This window comes from Erythrolamprus reginae, chromosome Z (assembly GCF_031021105.1).
Source record: "Erythrolamprus reginae isolate rEryReg1 chromosome Z, rEryReg1.hap1, whole genome shotgun sequence".
In the NCBI taxonomy this organism is placed as follows: domain Eukaryota; kingdom Metazoa; phylum Chordata; class Lepidosauria; order Squamata; family Dipsadidae; genus Erythrolamprus; species Erythrolamprus reginae.
In genome coordinates this window covers 133,654,651-133,673,571 of record NC_091963.1, presented here as the reverse complement: position 1 = coordinate 133,673,571, position 18,921 = coordinate 133,654,651, and the positions used below count along the sequence as shown (strand labels likewise).

At 41.3% G+C, this 18,921-nt stretch overlaps 1 protein-coding gene across 1 annotated transcript in view; it reads right to left on the bottom strand.

The window, feature by feature from the left end:
* MAMSTR (MEF2 activating motif and SAP domain containing transcriptional regulator) overlaps positions 1 to 18,921 on the bottom strand; it is a 72,094-nt gene that overhangs the window by 30,247 nt on the left and 22,926 nt on the right. Inside the window, exons 3-8 of the mRNA XM_070767231.1 lie at positions 17,602 to 17,667; positions 15,347 to 15,405; positions 13,121 to 13,196; positions 11,327 to 11,461; positions 9,229 to 9,368; positions 2,322 to 2,438 (exon numbers count right to left, since the gene is read on the bottom strand). Of these exons, the coding sequence (XP_070623332.1) occupies positions 2,322 to 2,438; positions 9,229 to 9,368; positions 11,327 to 11,461; positions 13,121 to 13,196; positions 15,347 to 15,405; positions 17,602 to 17,667 (593 nt within the window). The remainder of the gene's footprint in view (positions 1 to 2,321; positions 2,439 to 9,228; positions 9,369 to 11,326; positions 11,462 to 13,120; positions 13,197 to 15,346; positions 15,406 to 17,601; positions 17,668 to 18,921) is intronic.

Below are 18,921 nucleotides of genomic sequence, written 5' to 3'. Positions count from 1 at the left end.
CAGGTGCCTGGTGCAAACAGGCAAACTTTAGCAAACTAAGCCTCGGCGTCTCTCCTTGACTGCCCTTGCATGCCGGGGGAGGCTTCAAATGCTTGAATGTGTGGCTCTTGTGCAGGACCGAGAGGAGGGAAGGGGATGGAAAGATAACAACTTGCTAGCAGGAGTGCGAATCCTGAGGCACCCCAGATGTTGTTTTCATTCTCCCTGAAAATTGATCATGCTGCTTGGAACTGCCGGGAACTGCAGCCCAGTAGTATCTATGACTTATTCAGCAAACTATATTTTTTACAAAACAGAAGGGAAAATTCAGGACATAACTGGCCTATGAAGGCTGGAGAAATTTTAATTAATGTAATGTTTTGCAATTTGGAATGAACACCGTGTTATCTTTTACTTTTAAACTACATTCATCTGACAAAAGAGGGAAGTTAGGGCAAAATCAGCACAAAATCCTCTCCTCTCCTCTCCCTTCCCTTCCTTTCCTTTCCCTTTCCATCCCATCCCATCTCATAAGGGACTACCTCCCTTATGAAACCAGGTTGCAACGCCTTGGTCTCTTCAGCCTTGAAAGACAGAGTTTAAGGGGTGACTAGATCGAAGTGTATAAAATCATACAAGGGATAGAAAAGGTGAATAGAGAAAAATTATTTTCTCTATCACACAATATTAGGACAAGGGGGCACTCCCTAAAGGTCATAGGTAAGAAAGCGAGGACAAATCAAGGGAAATATTTCTTTACTCAGAGGGTCATTGGTTTATGGAATTCACTTCCAGAAGAGGATGCGACAGCTGTCAGTCTGGATAACTTCAAGGCAGGATTAGACAGATTCGTGGATGCCAAGTGTATCGGTGGTTATTGAAATGGCCCACCTTGCCTGCCACTCGACCCACCGCAAGACACACGTCCTACCTGACACTTATAGCTCTGTCAAAATATGGCCTTGGCCTTATTATCGTGGTGCTGGATTATTATATAAGACCCTGTCTTATTTTCCTTATTAAAAAATAAGTGTCTATCTATCTATCTATCTATCTATCTATCTATCTATCTATCTATCTATCTCTATCTATCTATCCATCCATCCATCGATAGATGGATAGGCAGATAGACAGACAGACAGACAGACAGACAGACAGACAGACAGACAGATATAGGGTCTCATTATCTATCTATCTATCTATCTATCTATCTATCTATCTATCTATCTATATCCATCCATCCATCCATCGATAGATAAATTGATCGATTGATCGATAGATAGATATAGGGTCTCAATAACTATCTATCTATCTATCTATATATCTGTCTGTCTGTCTGTCTGTCTGTCTGTCTGTCTATCTCTATCCATCCATCCATCCATCCATCCATCCATCCATCCATCGATAGATAAATTGATCGATCGATAGATAGATAGATATAGGGTCTCAATAACTATCTATCTATCTATCTATCTATCTATCTATCTATCTATCTATCTATCTATCTATCTATCTATCTACCTACCTACCTACCTACCTACCTACCTACCTACCCACCTATCCATCCATCCATCCATCCATCCATCCATCCATCCATCCATCCATCCATCCATCCATCCATCCATCCATCCATTGATAGACAGATACAAGCTTATTTTCTATCTATCTATCTATCTATCTATCTATCTATCTATCTATCTATCTATCTATCTATCTATTCATCCTTTCTCTATTTTCTATCTTTTACCCATGTAAAGCATTTAATATGCTTCCTATCTCACTATCCAAAGGGATTGTTATAGCAATAACAATAGACTTTAGACTTATATACTGCTTCACAGTGCTTTAAAGCCCTTTCTAAGCGGTTTACAGAGAGTGAGCATATTGCCCCCAACAATCTGGGTCCTCATTTTACCGACCTTGGAAGGATGGAAGGCTGAGTCAACCTTGAGACTACTGAGATTCAATCTGCCAAACTGCTGGCAGCTTGTAATCAGCAGAAGTAGCTTGAGGTACTGCACTCTAACCACTGCGCCACTGTGGGTCTTTTAATACAAGAATACAAGAATAAGCTATAAAAATCCTGGATGAGGAGGCTTTTAAAAAAATCCTGGATATTAAGGCTTTTAAAAAAATATCAGACAAAATGTGACCCCTTCCTGCAGATACCCATGGTTGCAACAGCCCTGTATCCTGGACCCTAGAGCGCATCCACTGCAGAGCCTGGCAAAATCATTCCAGCAAGCCATGATTGATCACTTTCTCTGTGAAAAATGGTGGGAAAGACTTTATCCAGCAATGTTCCCACTGGGCTCTCTCCTGCCAATATGACCCATGCCTACCTTCGGGAGTGAAATTGTGGGCTTGAGGAGGTTTCCCCCTTGAAGCGAGAACTCAGCATCAGAGGTAGATGAAGTGACAGCAGGCTGTTGATCCACCAAGACTGGGGGAAGGTCCATCTGCAGGTAGAAAGGTAACATTAAAAAAAATGCCGTCTCTGACATATACAGTTCTGAGTTGAATTTATGTTTTGCTGACAAAGAAATAAAGGGAGACTAGGATAGATCTATTTCAAGCTATTTATCTCTATTTAGAACCTGGGTTCAAATCCCAGGAGGGTATGGCTAGCTGATGAGAGCTAAGCAGCTTGAAATAGATCTATACTACTCTCCCTTTATTTCTTTGTAGGTAAAACTGTACTAGACTTTACTAAAACTTTACTAGAAGAGCCCTCCACTCCTCCACTCGCAACAATATACCCTAGGCAACTAGACTTACACAATCCTAGGTTTAGAAAGCTTAGAGCTATGTCGCCTTAAAGATGACCTAAGCATAGCCCATAAAATCATCTGCTACAACGTCCTTTCAGTCAACTAGTTCAGCTTCAACCACAACAACACACAAGCACACAACAAATACAAACTTAAAGTAAACCGTTCTAAACTTGACTGCAGGAAATACGACTTTAATAACCGAGTATTTGATGCACGGAACTCAGTACCTGACTCTGTAATATCATCACCTAACCCCCAAAACATTACCCTTAGACTATCCACTGTTGACCTCTCCCGGTTCCTAAGAGGTCAGTAAGGGGTGTGCATAAATTTACCAGAGTGCTTTCCGTCCCCTGTCTTAATGTTTCTTTTTTACTAGTATCATGTATATGATTATTATATCTTTATATACCACCAGTACATACTTGACAAAACAAACAAACAAATAAAATAAAAATACAAACTCAACACAAAAATAGTTTGTTACAAGAGCGACTGCCTGTGAAGGCTCTTGGATTGGAGCTGAAAGACAATAACGGAAGCAGTATCTCTGTCCCACCACCGGGTAGACCAGGTTAGAAACACAGAAGACTGGCGGCAGAAAAAGACCTCATGATCCATTTAGTCAGCCCTTATACTATTTCCTGTATTTTATCTTAGGATTGATGTATGTTTATCCCAGGCATGTTTAAATTAACTTACTGTGGATTTACCAACCACGTCTGCTGGAAGTTTGTTCCAAGGATCTACTACTATTTCAGTAAAATAATATTTTCTCATGTTGCTTTTGATCTTTTCCCCAACTAACCTCAGATTGTGCCCCCTTGTTTCTGTGTTCACTTTCTTATTAAAAACACTTCCCTCCTGAACCATATTTAACCCTTTAACATATTTAAATGTTTCGATCATGTCCCCCATTTTCCTTCTGTCCTCCAGACTATACAGATTGCCCTGATAAAAAGCTCTTAGACTTGAGTTTTGTACATTGACCTTGTTTTTTTTAAACTGTGATTTGGTGAATAACCAGAATAGTGGCTCCATATAAACCAGTAGTAGGTTCTGAAACCAATCGCTACCAGTTCGTGCATGGGCTTGCACATATGCAGAAGTGTCCTGGTCAGTGGGCAGAGTCTCCCACCACCACTACCAGGCCCAGCCAACCGACCAATGATACAAAATAAGAACCCAACAGATTCCATGTTGGAATCCATTACCCCATGGTTCCTAAATTCCCTAATTGCTATTATTACGTGCCAAGGATACGTGACATTTTAAGATGGTAAGCATCATGGATACACAAAGAAAATGGCTGCCATGGGGTGGATACATATTCCCAGAACTGCTACACCTATGGGCATCATGATGGCTAGTCAGTGTTCGGTTGCTACTGGTGATCATTGGTTTGGTGAACCAGTAGTGGTAATGGCAAGAGGTTCTGCCCACCCATCTGCATGTCATAAAAATGCTCTGCACATGCTCACAAAGTATGCGCGCCTGCACGCCCCCAATCCTGAATTGGTAGCAAAAGTAAGTAGGACACACTAGTGGAGGGGTGTGTGTAATTGTTGAAACTGAAATGCGGGTTATAAGTACCTTTTACGGCAGTCCACTGTAAATTCCATGGTCGCTAGGCACCTGGTTGCAAGTTAAGGACTACCTATATAAACGAGGGCAGGGAATATCAAGGAGGCATTTGCCACATTGGGGACCTCTGCTCTGAGTTCAACAATATTTCAAAGTGTCCTGCAGAGGGCGGCAGTTTACCACACAGACACAGACACTTAAATATACATACGGATGTACTGTATGTACAGATCTATGCCACCCAATCCCAAAGGGCTCAGGCGTCTTTCCTGGCTTTCAATGAAACTTGATTTCCATTATTTAAGTTGAACTTGAGGATAGGTGTAAATTGACCTGCTTGAGACAATACTTTCTGCCTGAGCTGTCTGACGAGAGAGAGTTGCCTTGGCTTTGGGTTCCACCAATTAAACAATTTAGTTTGATGGGATCCTGGAAATCGGTCTTCTCTACTGCAGGACCTGCCTTCTGGGACAGACATCCATTTGGACCCTTTGCCTCCAGGTTTAGGCTCTTATTTCATTCTACAAGAGAGTATGAATCCTGCCCCTCCACCTCCATTCGTCTTTTCTTTGTTATTATCTCTTTTTTCTTTCTTGTTTTTAATACTGGATGCTGCCCAGAGTCTTCATTTATAAATTTGAGCCAACAAAATAAAGCAAAATTTCAAGATCACTTAATAATAATAATAATAATAATAATAATAATAATAATAATAATAATAATAATATAATACATAAATAAATAAAGAATTTATTAGATTTGTATGCCGCCCCTCCATAGACTCGGGGCGGCTCACAACAAAATAATGACAGTGTAACAAATCTAATATTAAAAACATTCTAAAACCCAACATTGGAACCATGTTATAAGGCCTTGGTAAGGCCACACTTGGAATTCTGCATTCAGTTTTGGTTGCCACAATGCAAAAAGGATGTTTGAGACTCTAGGAAAAGTGCAGAGAAGAGCAACAAAGAAGATTAGAGAACTGGAGACTAAAATATATGAAGAACGGCTGCAGGAACTGGGCAAGGCTAGTTTAATGAAAAGAAGGACCAAGGGTGACATGATAGCAGTGTTCCAGTATCTCAGGGGTTGCCACAAAGAAGAGGGAGTCAACCTATTCTCCAAAGCACCTGAAGGTAGAACAAGAAGCAATGGGTGGAAGCTAAACAAGGAGAGAAGTAACTTAGAACTAAGGAGAAATTTCTTCATAGTCAGAATAGTTAATCAGTGGAACAGCTTGCCTCCAGAAGTTGTGAATGCCCCAACACTGGGAGTTTTTAAGAAGATGTTGGATAACCATCTATCAGAAGTAGTGTAGGGTTTCCTGCCTAAGCAGGGGGTTGGATTACAAGATCTCCAAGGTCCCTTCCAACTCTGTTGTTATTATTATTATTATTTATTATTCTTTTACTTTAATAGAACCATGAATGCCTTTCTGTCAACAGAGCCTGGCCATTGCATTTTTATGCTCATTAGAGCCAAAGCTCCAAGATTAAAAAATATGAGTAAATAAAAAACAGAGGAATGTTGAGGAATTAATATTATGGTACTTGGAAGTAAGCCATGAATTTTAGGAGTCAATTTATTTTATTTATTAGATTTGTATGCCGCCCCTCTCCAAGGATTCGGAGCGGCTCCCAACAAACAATACAGTCTACAAATCCAATGTTAAAAAGCAAAACAATTAAGAAACCCTTATTAAGAACAATCACACAACTCAACATACCATGCATAAAGCGGGACAGCCGGGGGGAATCAATTTCCCCATGCCTGGTGACATAGATGGGTTTTCAGTAGTTTACGGAAGGCAAGGAGGGTGGGGGAGGTCCTAATCTCTGGGGGGAGTTGGTTCCAGAGGGCCGGGGCCGCTACAGAGAAGGCTCTTCCCATGGGTCCCGCCAAATGACATTGTTTTGTCGACGGAACCTGGAGAAGGCCAACTCTGTGGGACCTAATCGGTCGCTGGGATTCGTGCGGCAGAAGGCGGTCTCGAAGGTATTCTGGTCCGATGCCATGAAGGGCTTTATAGGTCATAACCAACACTTTGAATTGTGACCGGAAACTGATCAGCATCCAGTGCAGGCTGTGGAGTGTTGATGTAATATGGGCATATCAGGGGGATGCCCATAATTGCTCTCACAGCCGCATTCTGCACGATCTGGAACTTCCGAACACTTTTCAAAGGTAGCCCCATGTAGAGAGTGTTACAGTAGTCAAGCCTCGAGGTGATGAGGGCATGAGGGACTGTGAGCAGTGACTCCTGTCCAAATAGGATTTTTTTTTCATGATGTGTGAAAAATAGTAGCATAGCCAACTGACACTAGACATTTTTATATTTTACACTATTTTCTTTTACTCATACAGTTCTGGTAGTCCTCAACTTTCAACCCTTCCTTTTAACAACCATTTAAAGTTACAATGGCACTGAAAACAATGTCTTATGATTGGTCTTGCATTTATGACTGTCTCAGCATCCCCAAAGTCACACAATCAAAATTTGGATGCTTGGCACATTGACAATTGTCGCAACATCCCAGGGTCATGTGATCACATGACCCATCATTAAGAGCTGCGGTGGCACAGCAGGTAGAGTGCTGTTCTGCAGGCCACTGAAGCTGACTGCAGATTTGTAGGTCAGCGGTTCAAATCTCACCACCGGCTCAAGGTTGACTCAGCCTTCCATCCTTCCGAGGTGGGTCAAATGAGGACCCAGATTGTGGGGGCAATGTGCTGGCTCTGATAAAAAGTGCTATTGCTAACATGTTGTAAGCCACCCTGAGTCTAAAGAGAAGGGCGGCATAAAAATAAATAAAATAAATCACCATTTGTGATCTTCCTTGCCTGCTTCCAACAAGCAAAATGAGCTTAATGACAATGACAGCTTCATTGGGTTAACACCTTCAGTGTGATTTACTAACAACCATGGCAAAAAAAACCCCAGTCTTCAACTTGGGCACAAGTCTCTAAATAATTGCATTGCATAGCAACAGATATCCTGGTCCAATTGTGGCCATAAGTTATGGACTTCCCTGTATTCAATAAAACTTCATGAGAAATTGCAGCTAAATAGAGCTTTTCCACCAGGATCTTTGATTATTCTATTTCCAGCCTTCAGACTGTCAGTGTTTCTGCTTACAGGCATTAAAAGCAACAGCAGCAGAGCACATAAAAGATGTCAGGCCAGCTAGGGAAGAATGCAAAATTTATTTCTTCTTTTTTTAATGGTGAAAAAAAACCCAAAACCCACCACACAGTAAACAGCAGGATTATTCCAATTCCTAGGATTCAGAGTCTGAAGTGGTGCTGGGAAACTTCCAGACAAAAAAATGTATTAGAAGTAGAAGGTCAAACAGCCTGAATAGAAAGCCGTAGATGCGGCAACATTTTTGTGGTAGAGGCTCACCTGCATTGCTCCATCCGGATTTCAATCATTTGTATTACAGTGTTCCCTCAATTTTTGTGAGTTCAAACTTCGCGAATAGCCTATACCACAGTTTTTCAAAAAATATTAATTAAAAAAATACTTCGCGGGTTTTTTTCTATACCACGGTTTTTCCTGCCCAATGACATCATACGTCATCACCAAACTTTCATCTGCCATTGCTGATTGGCCGAAATCTCGGCCAATCAGAGTTGTTATCGTAAAAAAAAAAATTATTGTTAATAAATAATTATGTTTATAAATATCTGGATCACTAAGTGTCTTATTCAATGGTGAGTACCAATAATAATGGTGAGCAAATGGTTGTTAAGGGAATGGGAAATGGTAATTTAGGGGTTTAAAGTGTTAAGGGATGGCTTGTGATACTGTCATAGCCAAAAATGGTGTATTTACTTCCGCATCCAGATTCCTAAGAGGTCAGTAAGGGGCGAGTACAAGTGCACTAGAGTGCCTTACGTCCCCTGTCCTATTGCTCTCCTATATCTCCTATACCTTTCTTCTATTCCTATATCTCTTCTTCTATTCTTTCATTGATATGTTCTATTCCTATATTTTCTCTTCTATTCTTTCTAGATATATTTTATTATGATAATATCCTCTATAATCTTCATTATGTATTTTACTATGTGTATACCCACTAAAACCTTCATTGTATATTGGACACAATCAATAAATAAAAAAATAAAAGCAAGGAGTTTCCCCACTGTATTTTCCATTTTCATCAAACAGTACTTCAACAACCGGACTCTATTGTTTCATAGAAACATAGAAGATTGACAGCAGAAAAAGACCTCATGGTTCATATAGTCTGCCCTTATACTATTTCCTGTGTTTTATCTTAGGATGGATATATGTTTATCTACTACTCTTTCAGTAAAATAATATTTTCTCTCATTGCTTCTGATTTCCCCCCAAACTAATCTCAGATTGGGGGCCCTCGTTCTTGTGTTCATTTTCCTATTAAAAACACTTCCCTCCTGAACTTTATTTAACCCTTTAACATATTTAAATGTTTCGATCATGTCCCCCCTTTCCCTTCTGTTCTCCAGACTATACAGATTGCGTACATTAAGTCTTTCCTGTTAAGTTTTATTCTTAAGACCTTCCACTATTTTTTTAGCCCATCTTTGGACCCCTTCAATTTTATCAATATTATTTTGTAGGTGAGGTCTCCAGAACTGAACACATCACCAACCCCCCGAAACTTTACCTTTAGACTATCCACTGTTGACCTCACCCGATTCCTTAGAGGTCAATAAGGGTTGTGCATAAGTGCACCAGCGTACCTATTGTCCCCTGTTATTAGTACCAATAGCATGTATATAAACAGTGTTATTTTTTTGTATACTACCAACATGTATTTCACAAAAATAAATAAATAAAATAAAAATAAAACAACCCACACAAAGACATACCCAGAGATATGACTATATAGACATTGCTTACTTGAAAAACTGCTTCCGAAGTGGAAGGATTTCCTTGGCCACTTCCTGGAGACAATGCAAAACATGGAGAGGAGGAGGAAGAGGAATTACTAAGGTCTTCTTCAAAGTTGAAGGACTCAGGGGTTCTACAACCGGCCGCATCTGAAGATGGTGGAAAAAAAGAGGTAAAAAGTCAGGATGAGTTACTTGGGACTCACAGTAAAGTGAAAGGAAAATGCTATACTGTTCCTTTATTATCTACAAAATTATTTTATACTGAGCTTGAATATTCAATTCATCTACCCCATAAATATCTAATCAGTTTCTGTTCTTGGAGATCTCACAATCATCCAAATTAATTCTGGGCAATAGTACAAGAAGTCCTTGACTTACAACCACAATTGGAATCTGAATTTCTATTGGTATACAAGCCATTGTTAAGTGAACTGCACCCAAATTTATGAAATTTTTTTTTTTTTGCCATAGTCGTTAAGTTATAAAGTGAATCATGTGGTTGTTAAACAAATTCAGCTTCCTCTATTGTTTCTGATTTTTGTAAGCCAGTTAGGAAGGTAACAAATGATGATCCCGTGATGCTGGGACGCTGCAAGTAAATTCATGCTAGTTGCCAACCACTCAAATTTTGATCACATGATCCTAGGGATGCTATGAGTTGTAAGTTCAAGGATTAGTGCAACTTCAGACTGTTGCAAATGCATGGTGGGTACATTTGAAGCTTTCTTCAATCACAAGATGACCATTCCAGTCATCTCACTCCATTACACCCACTCTATTCACTCCTTTAATAATAATAATAGTAATAATAATGGTAACAACAACAACAACAACAGAGTTGGAAGGGATCTTGGAGATCTTCTTGTCCAACCTCCTGCTTAGGCAGGATTAGAACTGCCCCTGCTCTTCCTGCCTTCCGTAAACTCCTTAAAACCCACCTTTGCCGTCAGGCATGGGGGAACTGAAACATCTTCCCCTGGGCATGTTTAATTTATATATGGCATGCTTGTGTGTATGTCTGTTAGTATATGGGGTCTTTTAAATCTTTTAATTTTAAATTTGTTAGATTATTTATGATTTGTTTCCACGTGTTGTGGGCCGCCCCGAGTCTTCGGAGAGGGGCGGCATACAAATCTAAGTAATAAATAATAAATAAATAAAATAAAAACCCAACATCTGCTTAAAAACTCCCAGTGTTGGGGCATTCACAAGTTGTTCCATTGATTAACAGTTCTGACTGCCAGGAAGTTGCTTCTCTCTTTGTTTAGTTTCCACCCATTGCTTCTTGTTCTACCCTGAGGTGCTTTGGAGAATAACTTGACTCCCTCTTCTTTGTGGCAATCCCTGAGATACTGGAAGACTGCTATCATGTCTCCCCTGGTCCTTCTTAAAAACATAGAAACATAGAAGTCTGACGGCAGAAAAAGACCTCATGGTCCATCTAGTCTGCCCTTATACTATTTTCTGTATTTTATCTTAGGATGGATCTATGTTTATCCCAGGCATGTTTAAATTCAGTTACTGTTGATTTATTTACCACATCTGCTGGAAGTTTGTTCCAAGGATCTACTACTCTTTCAGTAAAATAATATTTTCTCACATTGCTTTTGCTCTTTCCCCCAACTAACTTCAGATTGTGCCCCCTTGTTCTTGTGTTCACTTTCCTATTAAAAACACTTCCCTCCTGGACCTTATTTAACCCTTTAACATATTTATATGTTTTGATCATGTCCCCCCTTTTCCTTCTGTCCTCCAGACTAGCCATTCCCAGTTCCTGCAACCTCCAGTTTTAGCCTCCAGTCCCCTAATCATCTTTGTCGTTCTTCTCTGCACTCTTCTTTTCTAAAGTGTCAACATCCTTTTTGCATCGTGGCAACCAATAATGAATGCAGTATTCCAAATGTGGCCTTGCCAAGGAATTATAATGTGTTATTAACACTTCACGTTATCTTGATCTTAATGCACCCTAGAACTGTGTAATGTGCAGTGTAAAAACATTTTAAATATGTTTTGTGCCTTACTATTGGGAGCAGCTCCGAAAGAACGAAGCTTGCAAGAGGCTGGGTTCTCTCCCGCTTCTGAAGCACTATTGACAATGTGATTACCTGTCATTACATCCAAAGGGAGAATGTTTTTCTTCACCAGCTCAAGTGGCCCAGGACGATGCAAGATCTTCTCGCTCAAGTCTTCGGCCAAGCGAGCCTTCTTTTCCTGAAACTCGGAACGGTCCCCTCGAGACACTGAAATGAAGACCCAGAGGGAAAAAATCAGGGTTCATGCAAAGCAGGTGAGGTCAAATCAGGACAATCTGTCCAGACCAGAGGGGAATTTGACCCCATGTGGAAGCCCGAATCCAAAACAAGATGATGACTAATAGTTACAAAGAATTTTATCATCCCTTGGGAATTATTCAGAGTACATGTAGTCCTTGATTTATAACCATTCATTTAGTGAACAAAGTTTTTTAGAGTTTATATTTGACTTATTTTTTTTATTGCTGTATCTTTTTGTATTGTTATTATGTTGTAAGCGGCCCTGAGTCCTTCGGCATTGGGCGGCATAGAAATCTAATAAATAAATAATAAATAAAATAAAGTTACAATGGGCGAAAACAGCTTTCCCCATCCCCCAGAGACCCTCCGGAGGCCAGAAATGGCCTGTTTCCCAACTTCTAGTGGACCTAGTAGGCTCGTGTTTCGCACTCCCCAGGCTCCAAAGGCTCCCCCCCCCCGGACGCTCTCTGGAAGCTAAAAACGCCCTCCCAGAGCCTCCGTGTGAGCCAAAAATCAGCTAGCCGGCACACACATGCACACTGGAGCTGAGCTAGGGCAATGGCTCGCATCCAGCAGATATGGCTCTATGTGCCACCCGTGGCACCTGTGCCATAGGTTTGCCATCACTGCTATAGGACCTGTCAACCACCCTTTATAGCAGAGTGTTTTTTTCCTTTTGGGGGAAGAAGGATTCCTGATATCAGAATGTATCACTGAGCCAGGAGAATGGGAACTCTTTTCCCCATTAGAGAGTCAAGAGTGGAAAAGATGAAGACAATTCTGAGTCTAAAGGTCATTCTCCTTGTCGTAACCTCATTCTTTGAAGGAGTTAACACCTGCAGCCCTTCGAAGGGAGTATAGAGAAAACGGGCAGAGGAAGAGGTTTTTTTCTTTCCCTACAAAATTTAAGAGCCAAGCTCATTGTAAAACTCTCCCCCTGTTATTTATTTATAACGGTGCATGTATTCATTTGATCAGGGCTGTGCTGAGCACTGTTCTCGCTGCCTAAGCGCTTCCTAGAGCTATGATATCCTGCAGCGCAGCAGGTGGAGGCTGGAAAGATGGGATACTATTAAAAAATTATTTCTTGGAAACTAAGAGCCTTGGAACAATAATATGACCGTACGCAGCCCCCAAATCACTAATTGCAAAAAAGGTTTTGCAAACAGAAACAAAGTAGGAAAATACTTTTATGAAAGGAGGTTGCCCACCCTCTGAGTTTTATAAATGTTTGCCAGTGCACCTCACAATTTGGTACAAGGGTGTCATAATTTTTATCCCCATACTTGCTAGACAAACACAAATGTTTCACTTAGAACTATGGGAAAATATGAGAGGTCAAAAACACGATTCCCTCCTGAAAATATGTATATATCTTAAAAAGGAAAAGGAGAGGAATTTTGCCCAGATTCTGAAGATAAGTAGGTGAAAAACAACCCCCCCAAAAAAGAAATGGATTTTTAAAATCAGGGTTTTATAGCTATGTACCTGGGCTTACACACATTGACAATACATTGGCGTCTTGCTCACATCATATATTACACCTAGAACATCTGGGTTTTCAGATTATGATGTGGGATTGGAAAAGATCTTTGCCGTCTGGACAGAAACCATGTTTTTCCCTACCTTCAGCCAGCTGGCCCTTAGCAGAACTGGTCTTGTGAGATCGGGGTGAAACCTTGACCTTTGCAGTCTCATTGGCCTGAGAGAAGCGAAGGAAAAGCATCATAACATAGCCAATACGCCCAGACAATTTATATATTACTAAATTTTTCTTGTCTCTAAAACTTTAATCAAGTAAAATTGTGCATTTTAGGGCAACAATTTTTAAACCAAGGAACTTAAATGGTCTAAATTACAGAATTCATCCAAAATCTAGAATCTATGATTCCCGTAGAATTAAAATTTGCCAAATTTTATAAAACATTTCATGACATAATGTACGGTAAATATCATAAAACACTTCCTGTGATCACCTTTTCAGGTGTTTGTGATATATGGTTCAACATGGGCTGTTTTCAAGGCAGATCCAAGTCTGAATATTTCCCTGATTTTACAGCAAGTCATTTTGTGAATGGACATGCCAGCCATGCTGCTCCATCAGACATCTCAAGGGGTCTAATTTATTTCTATAGCTATCAGAAGTAGAATTGATGGGATTCTGTGTAGGATTTTAAATCTGGGTGATGTCACTCAATGTTTTTAAAAGAAGGAGATTTAGATTACCCTTGGTGTTCAGTTGTAATTTCTACTAGTTTTTTTATTGTTCCTATCACCCATTTCTTCCCACTTAGCACTGTATGACTGCAACTTGTTGCTTGTATCCTAAGATTTTTATTAATATTGTTTCTCCATTTCTTATTTGACCCCTATAACAATCATTATGTGTTCTTGACAAATGTATCTTTTTTTAATGTACACTGAGAGTGTATGCACCGAGACAAATTCCTTGTGTGTCCAATTACACTTGGCCAATAAAGAATTCTATTCTATTCTATTCTATTCTATTCTAATATCACCGCAGGATTGGGTTCTGGTTTTCCTCGCTACCGGTTCGCTTAGTGGCAGGCTTTGCACATGCTTTGCGCATGAGCAATGCTAAAACAAAGAGAGATGACCCTGGCAGAGATGGAAGTGGATGGGAAATAATACTCCAGAGGCCTTGCTTTGTTTGCACCGTGTTCCTCTGGTATAAATCTTCCATGGCAATGCTTCTGCCAGTGCTAAGCCTTAAAATATGGCACGTGGGAGGATGAGGTCAATGGACATTTGCAGATCCAAGGTCCTTCCATTTAACACAGGTAGGTTAAGCTGAGCCCCATAATCGCACAGATCTTCGTTTCTCTGGTTTCCACTGATTCTCCGCCGCAGGGCAAACGACCTTCTAATTGTGGCTGTCTTTTGCTTCTATTCTTTTCAAATTAAATCAATTCATGAAAGCTCTACTGGATCTACAGCATTTGCCTTGTTGTTCCCTTAAACCAGAGGTCTTCAAAACCTGGCAACTTTAAGACTTGTGGACTTCAGCTCTCAGAATTTAAGTCCCCAAGTTTTAAAGTTGCCAAGTTCCGGGACTCCTGCCTTAACTTAAGCCCTGTTTTGGTTAGATCCTCCTTCCTTCCCCACCCCATTTATCTCTTTATGTCTAGGGAACATGGGGAAGATATAGAAAAGCACAGCAGATGCAGGAACGAAAAACAAGATGGCGGCGCCTATGGTGCCACCGAAAGAAGTAGCTTGGGCGTGGCCAGGCTACTATTACTGCTTGTTCAGGGCGTGGCCAGGCTATTATTACTGCTTGTTCAGGGCGTGGCCAGGCTACTATTACTGCTTGTTCAGAGGGCCAATCCTTATTTTTGCTACCGATTCTATAGAACCCATAGATACCATACACCACCTCCCTCCATCCTTATCTTTGTAAATGCACTGTTGATTTACAATAGCAATTCAGAGTAGTGTTACTACAAGACAATAATCTTTCCGTGGAAGGCTTCAGCTTGTTCCATGTTAAGTGGGAATTGTGAATGCATATTCATTGCATTTGGGAACTGTTCTATTGGAAAAGTGGGAAGTATACTTAACAAGAGGGGCCAATGACCATTTAATTCAGTATATATATCAGTTTCTGTCTGCCTGTCTTATCCAGTTCACTACATTGGTGGGAAAGGGACACAGCTTGAAAAACCTATTGAGGCAAGATAGCATTTATGGATGATGGATGATCTCTACTTAGCTGCCATTCTTATTGACAGGTGGCCCAACTCTTGAAAATGGACTGTCCCAATAGCATGCTTGGACAGCCCCTGTGATTGTTTCATGCTGCTAAAATTCTCAAATCCCATTTATACTCACCATGGTCTGCCCTTGTGTCCCAGTAGGCTGCGAAAAAGTTGGGAGGGATTTGCTGAGCCCTACAGGGGTAAAAAAAGGGGGAAATCAGATGAGCCCTAGATAAAGCATTCTGCCATCCATCACTACGCTTCCCCCTAGTTTAGGAGCATATAGGATACCCCAATCCTTCTAGAAAATGGAGAGACCTGGACACACCCTTTAGCTGAGTCTTTCGACATGTTTTCAGCCAAACCACTTTTTGCATTTTCAACTATGAAATTGTTTGAACTTGTTATATTATTTAGGCTTTGTATTTTATTCCATTTGACTACAAAATCTACTATCTGGCACAGAAATAATTGTTTGGAGGATTCTCTTTTAAAATATCATTGGTAAAAACAAACAAACTTCCTAATTATGCATGGCAGAAAGGAGACCCTTCCATCTATTTAGCATTATGCTGTTAGCCATTTTGGATCAAGCTGTTGTTATGGATTTTGGTAGGAGAGATACACTTTGGTGATTCCATTGCAGAAATCAAAGCAAATGTTGAATTATAATTTTTCAAAGCTTGCATTGACTAAGCATTCTCCTAATTTGGTTAACTGAAGTCTGGGTGTCTCTCCGAAATCAAGGAATTCAAACAGGGGTGTTATTGATTGCTATTATGGCTGTAACTCATGATGGTTGTGAAAACAGATAGATCATGTGATCGACGTGATTCTTGACAAGTGTATCTTTTTCTTTTATGTACACTGACAGCATATGCACCAAGACAAATTCCTTGTGTGTCCAATCACACTTGGCCAATAAAATTCTATTCTATTCTATTTAGTGGCAGTTGCTAAGCAAATACCATGATCCTTAAGCCAACCAATGGTTCACTATGGGTAAGGTGACCAGATGTCCAGCTTTCCGCGGGACAGTCCTGCTTTTTTGCAATTTGTCCCACGTCCCAGGGCATTTTTAAAAAGTCCCAATTTTTTGAAAGAAACCGCCGGGTGGAAACTGCTGGACCTGTGCATCAGGCGGCATGGCCGAAGCGTTGGACTCGTACAACCCATTCTGTCCCTAGCTCAGCTCCACTCGCCAGCAAGCCCCACCTCATCATCTGTGGCCGCCTTCACCCGGCCTCGCAACTTTTTGCCCTTCGGGCACTCAGCCTCCCACAGCGGTCGCCCCTTCCCACCTTTCTCGCCCTCCTTTTATTTTTCTTTATTTCTTTATTTGCTCGGTTTCCCTTTTCCTTCTCTTCCACTTTTACACCCAGCTCGACACCTTCCTGGGGCCCCAGCCATTGGCCAAATTCGTCAGTGTGGCTGAGTCGCCCAGGCAGGAAGGTTCGCTATCACGGACAGCAAAGGGGAGGAAAAGGAAAGGGAAGCATGGCTGAGGTGAGAGAGTAAGAGAGTGAGAGAGAAAGCAAGCAAGAGAGATAGAAAGAGACAGACAGAGAGCAAGAGACAGAGAGGGAGAGAAAGAGAGAGAGGGAAAGAGAAAGAGAGAGGGAGAAAAATAGAGAAAGAGAGTAAGAAATAGAAAGAGAGTAAGAGGGGGAAGAGAGAAAGAGAGAGAGAAAGAAAGAGAGAGAAAGAAAGCAAGAGACAGAGAGAGAAAGAAAGAGGGAGAGAGAAAGAGAGAAAGAGAGGAAGGAAGAGAGAAAGGGAGCAAGAGGGAGGGAAGGAGGGAGAGAGAAAGAAAGAGACAAGGAAGAAGGAAGAGAGAGCGAAAGAGAGAGAAAAGAGAGAGGAAGGGAGGGAGAGAGAAAGAAAGAGAGAAAGAGAGAGAAAAAAAATTGCTAATTTTTTTTGGCTAAACTTTTTTTACCTCACCCCCCACCTCCCACCCCCAATGGTGTCCTTCTTTCTCAGTCTTAAAATCTGGTCACTTTAACTATGGGTGAAGTTTTGCCCCAAATTGGAAGTAATTACAGTTTTCAGCAAAACACGATCACATGATTGTTGAAGATTGCAAATGATTGTAAATGCAGGCTGGCAGCCAAGTGCCTAAAATCCAATCATTTCATCTAGGAAGGTGGGCTTGGCTGCTGTAACTTCGAACACTGGTACCTAAGTAGCCCCCAGGTAGGCTGCTCATAACTTTGAATAGTCACTAGCTGGCCAGTCGATGGCTACATACAGTGTAGAGTAATTCAAAGAGTGCAGCTTTCCCTAATTAATATTCTGATGTTGGTGCCAACTTTTTCCCGGGCATCCACTCCTCTCCTCCTGCATCTTGTTTGCCATCTGATTCTCTTGGCTTTTTACGAGACTCACCTGGAATTAAGTGTCGTTCGGAGAGCTGTTCTTGGGACCTCCGATGCTGCATTCGCATTTGGAGGACTGCAAAGAAGCCAGAAGGAACGTATCGTGAGAATGAGGGGTTGGATCCGCCAAGGGGAACCACACGGAAGCATAAAGTGAAATGCACATTCTAAAACCAAGCTTGCTGAAACCTCGTCCCACAAAACCTCACGGCGACAGTGCCACGAGCCCCCACAGTCACAGATTCGAGATTAGTGATTATGATGCAAGGTGCCAATGAGTGTTATAAATTATATTGGCAGCGTTTAAAGCAAGAGAGTCCGGCCTTGGCAACTTTAAGACTTGCGGCAGGCTGGGGAAATCTGAGGAATTGAAGTTTAGAGGTCTTTAAGTTGCCAAGGTCAGGCACACCTGCTTTAAAGGAACAAGCTATTCCTCCTGGTGGATATTCATCTGCATTATGAAATTGAGGATTATTTCCCCCCAAAGTTCAGCTCAGGATGTAAAAAAGATTTTTCTGCTATTGTTCATACATGTATTCAGCCTTCTCCCTACATCTGCTGCCTGATAAAAGTCTGGCTGGCAGAGAAGATTATTTTAAATAAATTATGCTGAATGCAACTCAATTGGGCTCAATTGTGGGTTCCCTCCAGGGCAAAAGCTAGAGATATTATGCAAAGGTGGCCAGGCACCGTACCGTCAGGATGCATGCATCAAACTAACAAGGTGGGAGGCAATTTCCCCCCCCCCTCCCCAAGGCTCACATGGCAGGCTTGTAATAATCCCCTTCTAAATGGAGCTGAAGTGAGGTTACTCAGCACTACTTAATATTTTAAAAGCAAAAATTAAACAGACAAATCAAAAGAAGCGAGTGGAAACAAGTTCACGATGAGAGCCGTATTTAATCTCCTCCGACAGCTGTCCAAGTGGGGCGAAGATGTAATTGAGGCATCCATCTGCCAGCCAGCAGAGAGACTCCGGCCCTGGCAGGGATGGGAGTGGGTGGGAAATAATACTCCAGAGGCCTTGTTTTGCTTGCACCGTGTTCCTCCGGTATAAATCTTCCACGGCAATGCTTGTGCTAGCGCTAAGCTTTAAAATGGGGCATGTGGGAGGACGAGGACAATGGAGATCGGCAGATCCAAGGTCCTTCCGTTTAACACAGGTAGGTTAAGCTGAGCCCCATAATCGCACAGATCTCCGTTGCTCTGGTTTCCACTGATTTTCCACCGCAGGGCAAATGACCTTCTAATTGTGGCTGGGGTTTTTTCCCTTACGCTCTTTTCAAATTAAACCAATTCATAGCGGTCTATAAGAACTCTACAGGACAGG